At 44.1% G+C, this 8,999-nt stretch overlaps 1 protein-coding gene across 1 annotated transcript in view; it reads right to left on the bottom strand.

The window, feature by feature from the left end:
* PRPS1 (phosphoribosyl pyrophosphate synthetase 1) overlaps nucleotides 1-8,999 on the bottom strand; it is an 18,370-nt gene that overhangs the window by 3,599 nt on the left and 5,772 nt on the right. Inside the window, exons 2-5 of the mRNA XM_081808448.1 lie at nucleotides 5,951-6,134; nucleotides 4,707-4,805; nucleotides 3,522-3,646; nucleotides 431-604 (exon numbers count right to left, since the gene is read on the bottom strand). Of these exons, the coding sequence (XP_081664574.1) occupies nucleotides 431-604; nucleotides 3,522-3,646; nucleotides 4,707-4,805; nucleotides 5,951-6,134 (582 nt within the window). The remainder of the gene's footprint in view (nucleotides 1-430; nucleotides 605-3,521; nucleotides 3,647-4,706; nucleotides 4,806-5,950; nucleotides 6,135-8,999) is intronic.

The raw sequence follows: 8,999 nt of genomic DNA on the forward strand, positions 1-8,999 counted from the left end.
CTCCCGCCTCTCATGCTCTCTCTCTCTCATTCTCTCTCTCAAATAAATAAATAAAATCTTTAAAAAAAAAACTAACAAAAGTCGAGTATTCAGAGTGGTCAAAACATTTTGGAAATAAATACAGTGGTGACCGTTGCATGGCACTGCCAATGTACCTAATGCCACTGAATCGTATACCTACTAGTCAAAACGGCAAATTTTATGCTCTATATGGTTTAGCATAATAAAACTCAGGAGATCTGGGGGAAAAAAGAAAATATCCATCAGTGTTTGCATACTGCAATTCAAAAGCCTTGGGTGATAAAAACTCCCAAAGCTAGTTACCAGCCCGCTCGACTTACTTCCACAAAGAATCCGTAGGCGTAAGGCACTGAGACAGCAGCTAGCTATGTTCCCCTTCTAACCACCGGCCCCACCTCTCCGCACTCACTTGTCGGCCGCATGGCAGATTGTGCCACACGTGTCAGCCATGTCGTCCACCAGGATGGCCACCCGGTCCTTCACGTCTCCCACCAGCACCATGCGGTCTACTTCGTTGGCCTTCTTCCGCTCTTTGTGAATCAGAGCGAAGTCCACGTTCAACCGGTCCGCAATGGAGGTCACTCTGCAAAACAGGGTGTTCGCAGTTAAAACCTAAGGACGAAAGACAGGGACTAAACCATGGGCTTGCTTTCCGGCGGGGAGGTGGGGGGGGGGGAGCACTCTTTGAAACCAAACTGTTCCCAGGGCTAGAAGAAAACAGCTCTCATTGATTGACTTCTCAGAGGCCAACAGCACAGAGTGGGTTTTACAGACTAATGCCTCCATATCCTGAGAGCAGTTTATGAGCGTATTAGTCAGACTTCGATTATAATTAATTCTGGTTTACAGCGAGCGGGGGATAGCCAGATGCCTCACCAGTCCCAGGAAGCAGTAGGATGCGAAGGCACGTTCATTTAAGAGATTGGCAGCAGAAGGGGGAGAGAGAGAAGACGTCATTAACTAAGGCCGCGAGTGCACAGATTGGCCCAATTTGACATGCGGATGTTGTGAGAAGTGAACCTGAACCTGGCGGGAGAGGAGTCAGAATGCCTGTGCTCTCACCACACTCCCCTCAGTGCTCCATCAACTGTCAATGTCAACTGTACCTGGACACCAAGCTTGGAAGTTCCTTTTAGGAGCGCTAGAAAGAAAGTTATACCAATTAACCAGGAAAACTGGACATCTGGCCGCACAGCCCGAAGTATCTCCAAGTCAAAAAGTCAGTCTCATTTTGCTATTACACAGTAATACAAACTGAACTAGAAGGTGGGACGGGAAGACCGATCTCTGATGACCAAGTCCCACATAACTCACTCAACCAGAAATCGACTCAGTGTAAACGACAGCATGCTGCTCAGTGTAAATGATGTGTAGGCCCCTGCTCCGCTGAGCCGTCCTCCCCGTGCATGAAGAAGCCTGTGCTTTGGGTCTTGTTTTTTTAAATGCAGCACTGATCCAACCAGAGCATTATGCCCGGTTTGCGCTTTGACTATGGTCACGTGACGGAGGTTGTGCCAGACAGGGGAGAACGTATGACCCTGTCATAGAGAACACAGAAGATCCAAACCACAACCTGGACGGCTCATGTACCCTGACCTAGATGAACCACACCCTGTGCTCTCCTCTCCATGACTACGGTGTGGGCAGAGGACGTCAAGAATAACCCATCTGCTTGGAACATTTACTTAATCCAAGACAAACGCACGATCCAATTAGCTCAAGCGTCCCCCACCGTCCAGACTCGATGGCCAACAAACTCAATGACCGACAAAGCAGAAGGGCTGGGAAGTCACTCCCTATACCTTTGAGGGGAGAACTCTGTGCAAGTCACCAGCACACAGGGATCTCCACTTACTCCGAAAACCCTGCCAAGACAGAAGTGATAACAGCCACTCACTCTGAAAATACTCTACCGCTGTTAAGAAAATTATCAACACACACACAAAATAGTAACGAAGCCATAAGTCACCTACTGAAGGCAGTTTTCCTGTACCCAAATTTGGAAAGAAAATCTTGCTTGATTACTTATTTCAAACACTAAGTCCCATGGCAAGATGGGAAAACACTGGCCAACAAGTTAAGACAAGTTTGGCAACTACCATTAGGGAGATGCTTTTTAGGCTTGGCTGCTTTTACAGATGATAACTAGCGATTACGTGGGACTCACAAAGCCATGCATCTGGCTGGATAACGGAACCCAAGTTCTCAGCTTAGCCGTTCTGTTGAAGTTACTGAAATAATGAGGTTGTTGAGAAACAGTCTTTGAAGATTTGAATGGCCTTTAGAAAGATCTGAATTAGCTTTTCCTAATCATCTGTGTTTTGTAGCCTCTTCATTCTATTTCCACAACAAGAAGAACATGTGTCATCCTTTTGAATGCATTACTAATGAGTGATCCACTAAGGAAGTCAAGAGCTCTTAGTCTGCACCACGTGAGCCGTAAAGCACTGAAACTGGCAATCCTTGGCAATCAGTTTGTTTAAAGTGTTAAGGTCCTGGTTTTAAATAAAGTTACTCCACTTTATTTTCCTTCCTGCTTAATATCTTAACGCCAGAATGAAGACGGTCTAACCACTGGCATCACGAGGTGTGGAAAAGGCCTACTTGTCCGCTAATAGCATGTAGTTCGAAAGCGGGTGCCATTCATTAGAACTCCAAATTTCCCACCAGTCCGGATCGCTTCACAGCGGTGTGGCTAGCTCTGCAGTGCCCCGTGACTCATGGGTTTCAGTCAAGCCTACAACACGGTAGCTACTTAAGGGCCCCCTCTGTGCTGTCCTGCCTTTCAGACAGTGACTCAGGCCAGTAAAAGAGGGTTAGTAAAACTATGTCCAGCCCGTGTCCCGGTTCCACCCATTCTGAAGTAGAGCTGACCCTTGGAAGACACGTGTGTGAACCGTGCAGGTCCACTTATGAGCCGATTTTTTCTTGATGCAGTATAGTACTGTGAATGTATTTTCTCAGCAACATTTTTTCTCTAGCTTGCTTTCTTGTAATATAGTATTTAATACACATAAAATACAACATGGTTAATCGGCTGTTTATGTTATTGGGAATGCTTCCAGTTAACATTTGGCTACCAATAGTTAAGTTTTGGTGTGGTCAAAAGTTCTATGTGGATTTTTGACTGCATGGGGGGGGGGGCCGATGCCCCAAACCCCCATGTTGTTCAAGGGTCAGCCGTACTTAAAAACTGTCACCTGCTAGAAAAATATCACTTTCTGGGGCGCCTGGAGGGGCTCAGTCAGTTAAGCGTCTGCCTTCGGCTCAGGTCATGATCCCAGGGTCCTGGGATCGAGCCCCAGCTCGGGCTCTCTGCTCAGCAAGGAGCCTGCTTCTCCCTCTCTCCCCTGCCTGTGCTCTCTCTTGCTATCTCTCTCTCTCTCTCTCAAATAAATAAATAAAATCTTGAAAAAAAAAAAAGAAAACTATCACTTTCTGACACAGCTGTCTGAAAGATTTCCCCAGTACTTTGAGAATAATATGCATTCCGGCCATACCTCTTTGCTCCACCAGCATCAGGTGAGACAATCGTACAGTTCCTCCACTCAGAGATGTTCTCCCTTATCCACTTCAGCACAGCTGGCTCTGCATACAAATTGTCCACTGGGATATCAAAAAAGCCCTGTAGAAAGAAGCTGAGTCACGTTTGCTTTGTTTTTCTGCACTTCCATTTATAAATGACCAATACAAAGAGGCTAATAACTTGCCCGAAGAATACCTTCCTGTAACATTCTGACTGATCAGAAGGCATGCCCGCTGGAGCAGACTAAAAATGGCTTCCTCCTTCCTCAAACCTGGGCGGCACAAGGGAGTCCAGCCGAGAGGGGCAAAGCCTGCCCTCGGCTAACCCACAACTGACCACAGGAACATGAGTGAGCCCTTGGCAAGAACGGCCAAGTTCAGCTGATACCAGAACAGCCCAGTCAGTGTGCAGACCCGTGAGGTCATACTGCCTTATGGCACCAAATGTTGGGCTGGTTCGTTAGGGAGCAAGAGCTAACTGCTAAACCAGTTAGACATGCTTTGATACGTAAACCTAGTGGAATGTATTTATAATAAATGGTCACAGAGAGTAAGTCTAATACTAGCTGCTATAGATTAGATCTGTTCCTCTTCTATAAAATGGGTAGAATCACCTACCCCAGGTACCTCATTGGATTGCCACAAGCCTCCAATGAGGATGTGAAAGCCCCTTTAAATAGTACAGAATATAAGGCAGTATTCTGCTCCGCTTTCTCTGGGTTTATGCTACAAAGTAGGTTCCGACAGCTGCGGCTCTCAACTTAACGATGACACTAACAGTTCCTATTAATGGAGCACCTGTCCTGGGCCACGTGTTCTACCATAAATTTCGCACTCACAACAACAATGCAGTGTGTGTTCAGAGCAGTTAAATAACCTGCCCAAAGTTACAAAGCTGCTGAGCGTCAGAGCCAGTATTCAGACTAGGTCTGAACCCAAAGCCCATGCTCTTCTCAGAATTCCAGACTGCCTCCCTTATCCAACCACCCCAAAGACTCAGATCAGGAACTATGCTTAAAGTGAGGGTGCTTACAGTGCTGTCAACGTCTAGTTTATCTGAGCTGTATTTGCACAGGTTTTTGCTTCTCTCCAGTCTCCAGCATTATCAGCTCTCTCCTCTCCCACCCCTTTCTAATGCCCAATATTTAGCTTCCAGATACCTGAATCTGAGAAGCATGCAGGTCCATGGTGATAATATGATCCGCGCCTGCTACAGAGAGCATATTTGCCACCAGCTTGGCTGAGATTGGAGCCCGGCTCTAAATAGAGGGGGAGGAAAGAAGAACAAAAAAACCAAAATGCCATTTTGAGAAACAATTCATTTGCTCGAGAAGCATTCCTTTATTGTGCACTTACTATGTTTAAGGCACCGTGCTGCCAGGAAATTCACAGAAAGTGCCATGGCCGTTGACTCCGTGAGTAGATCACAATCTAGCATGAATAGTAAGTGGAATATCACTTTTCCAAATCAGGATACGGCTTTCAGAAGAGAAAAATACCTTCCTACCTTTTGTTTTCTTAACTTAATGTACATAGTTTCAGCCTGAGTGTTGCAATGCTCAGTGATTTAAACTAGGCAGACTTAAAAGAAATCTTTTTCACAAAAATTATTAAAATCTCTTTTAACACATACTCAAACCTGTATGACATCTAACATGTCGAAATTTAAAGATCACAGAATGGAAATTATAGTTTATTTTGTAAATTATGCCACTCACCTACTCATCTGGAGGTCGACCTTCCGGCAACTTCAACCTCTTTAAATAACAGGCAAATACACCTGGCTGCACTATAAAGTAGCAAAGGCCTTTATATTCTGGAGGAGCACTGTACTCTCAGAATAAAAGTATCTGGCCTTCTCCCAGACACTGTATGCAAAATTTGAGCACCGATTATTACAATAGTCCTGCAAAGTTTTATGTATATTACCTTGGCCTCTAAAATCCCAGATAAATGAGGTGAGATGTGTGTTTATAATGAGACTAAGCCTTCATGTAACCGACTTCAAGTTTTATGAAGAGATCACAGTTGGAACCCCAAGAGGGTCCCAGAGGATCTACCTGAGTTTAAAAAATATTCTACTCCACGGTAGCTGGTGCTTAGTCCTACTGACACAATTAAAAAGTCGCAGTGAGCTAACTGAAAGTCACATATGTATGACTAGAACAAATACAGACTACAAATGAGTTGATTTATATAAACCAACCCCGTGTCAATTGTTTTTGAACACTGGCTGATACCTACGAGAATGTGATAAAAAAAAAAAAAAAGTAATATACCCTCTAAATATGGGTCTGAGGATTAAGGAATTTTTGTGACTTTGGGCAAGTGCTGCTTCTGATTAAAAAAAAAAAAGTTTTTTTGTTTTTTGTTTTTTTTTTTTTAAAGGAGATTCTGCTCCCACCTTATCCTTCTTATCCTGTCGGGCATAAGGGAAGCATGGGATGACTGCAGTAACCCGGCTGGCTGAGGCAATCTTGCAGGCATTAATCATGATCAAAAGCTCCATTAGATTGTCATTGATTTCGCCACAACCACTCTGAACAATGTAGACATCCTCTCCACGTACGCTTTCTCCAATCTCCACACTACAACGAGAAAGGAAGGAAAGCAGAAAAAAAAACCAAGAGATTTTATTTAAAAAAAAAAATTTTTTTTAAGATTTTATTTATTTATTTGAGAGTGAGTGAGAGAGCACTGGGGGGGGGGGAGGGGCAGAGGGAGAAGCTGACTCCCTGCTCAGCGGGAAGCCGGGACTCCATTCCAGACTCCAGACCCCGGGATCATGACCTGAGGCGAAGGCAGACACTTAACCAACTGAGCCACCCAGGCCCCACAAGAAAACAAGTGATTTAAAGCACTACACTACATTTCTACGGACAGTAAGGTCTAAAAAGTACAGCTTCCCTATGTTCACGGGTTATAGACTAGTGGGGGTCATGCGAACGCTGGTCCCCTCCCTTTGGGAGGTCCCCTGTACCAGAAGCAGTTTACTGCCTCAGTTTACTACAGTGTGCCACAGAAGTATTAGCTACTTTTACAAGTGACGTGGCATGAAGATTGGCTAAAACACTTACAAGTAACTGGAACATAATTTCAGCGAGCTGCCTGTATCTCATTAGATACAGGAATAGGACATGTGAATGCAAATTTGATACAAAATCTGTGACTGTCACAATTCACATAGAACAAAAGCAGAAGGATCACGTACGGAATGAATCACTACTGTTCTATAGTGAAGGCTTCTACGGAAGCCAGCACATCTACCATATTGGCACTTCACTCAACAAACAGTCCATGTTCATATGCCAGTCACTGTGCTAAGTGTCAGAGACGCATGGAGAATAAAACAGATGTGGTCCTTGCCTCCCTTTTATGCTAACTGTATTCTGTCCAATTAGTAAGTCTTGTTTAAAAAATATTCCACAGGAAATTAATTATGGAGTAGGGCTATACTTTACCATAAAATGAAAGTTTTAGTATCCACGCTTGGATCCTTACCAAGAATAATTTAGGATTAAAAAAATCATAACCTCCATGACACCTCAAAGCAACACCACTTCCCAAATGAATCCTGCGGGGGAGGCGGGGGTTATCTGTGGATGTGCGTGTACAGTATGTAGTGTGTATCGATCCGGAGTAGGTCAGAATAGTTGATAACTCCTACTGATCAAGAGGAAAACTGCAACAGGAGGTAATTCCATTGCCAGAAGCAGCTGATATAGGAGAGAATCATTTAATATTTCTCCCTTTCCAATCCAAGTAACAGTTAATTTTAAAAAGAATGGGGTTAGTTTATATTGTAAAGCAAGAAAAATAAGAGCAAACGGTAAAAATCAAGCCAGAAACCAATGAGAACAGGGAGGCTGAGATTCCTGGTAGCCAGAACGACAAGGAAAACACATTAGTTAGGGATATCTGGAGATAAGCCTTCAGGCACCGAATTCAAGAAGTATTTTATACTAGGGATCCTTACATTAAAAGTGCATTGTTTTCAAAAAAAAAAAAAGTGCACTGTTTTCTCAATAATCAATATCAATAAGGGATGCCTTATTGGTTAAGTGTCTGCCTTTGGCTCAGGTCATGATCCCGGGGATCCTGGATCCCGGGGGGCTCTCTGCTCAGCGGGGAGTCTGGTCTCCTTCTCCCTCTGCCCCTCCCTCCTGCTCATGCTCTCGCTATCTCAAATAAATAAATAAATAAATAACCTTAAAAAAAGGCAAAAAAAAAAATCAGTATCAATAATCTCAGTTCCTACACTGGTAAAGTAGAAAATGGGCAAAATAAACCCAAAGTAAGCAGAAGAAAATAACCGTAAGAGCAGAAGTCAGTGAAACCGAAAACAGGAAAACAATAGCGATAAACCAATGAAACACAAAGCTGGCTCTTGGGGTGAGGGGAATGAAAAAACTGGTAAGCCTCGGGGCACCTGGCTGGCTCAGCGGCTCTTGATCGTGGCGTCGTGGGTTTGAGCCCCATGTTGGGTGTAGAAATTACTTAAGTAAATAAACTGGAAAAAATCTTGAAAAAAACTGATAAGCCTCTAGGAAGACTGACCCGAAAACAGCTTCACTGGAGAGCTCTACCAAACACTTGAGGAATGAACACCAATTGTGCATCATCTTTTCCAGAACAGAGACGAGGCGGGGATATGTTCCAATGCATTTTACATTTTACAAGGCCAGTATCAGCGAGACACCCAAACCAGACAAAGGCAAGCTAAGGAAACTACACAGAGCGAGAAGTGTGGGTGTGGTTACAACAGGAAGGAGCCTTGTGGTGACAGGATGGTTTAGTATCTTGACTGCATGAAGGGCCATATCGTGCCTCTTGCATTACCCTAGTTTTGCAAGAAAACCATAGTTTGGGAGAACTCTGGTTGGGAGCGTTGGGAAAACTGGGAAATGGGTATACAGGATTTCTGGGTATCATTTCCTACAATTGCATGTGAATCTACAACACCCTCGAAATTTGGTTTTAATGACAGAGGGCATTATTATACTTTGTGTGGACCTGGGTAAACCATTACTGCAGCCCTCCATGAAAGCGGAGGTCATAAAAGTGTAACTAGAGGGCGCCTGGGTGGCTCAGTTGGTTAAGCGACTGCCTTCGGCTCAGGTCATGATCCTGGAGTCCCGGGATCGAGTCCCGCATCGGGCTCCCTGCTCGGCAGGGAGTCTGCTTCTCCCTCTGACCCTCCCCCCTCTCATGTGCTCTCTCTCATTCTCTCTCTCTCTCAAATAAATAAATAAAATCTTTAAAAAAAACAACAACAACAAAAAATAAAAGTGTAACTAGAAACAAAGGCATTTCTGTATGAAGTCAAAGAGCGTCATCCAGTTGGATTACGTTCTGAGAAACTATGTAATATGGTGAGGGAATCTGGAAAACTCTGACTTTTTTGATTTGAGAAATAGCTCATCTCCAAGTATTTTCTCCGTAGGTTACTATGC

The sequence above is a fragment of the Leptonychotes weddellii genome, chromosome X (genome assembly GCF_054177405.1).
Source record: "Leptonychotes weddellii isolate Sample4059 chromosome X, ASM5417740v2, whole genome shotgun sequence".
NCBI lineage: Eukaryota > Metazoa > Chordata > Mammalia > Carnivora > Phocidae > Leptonychotes > Leptonychotes weddellii.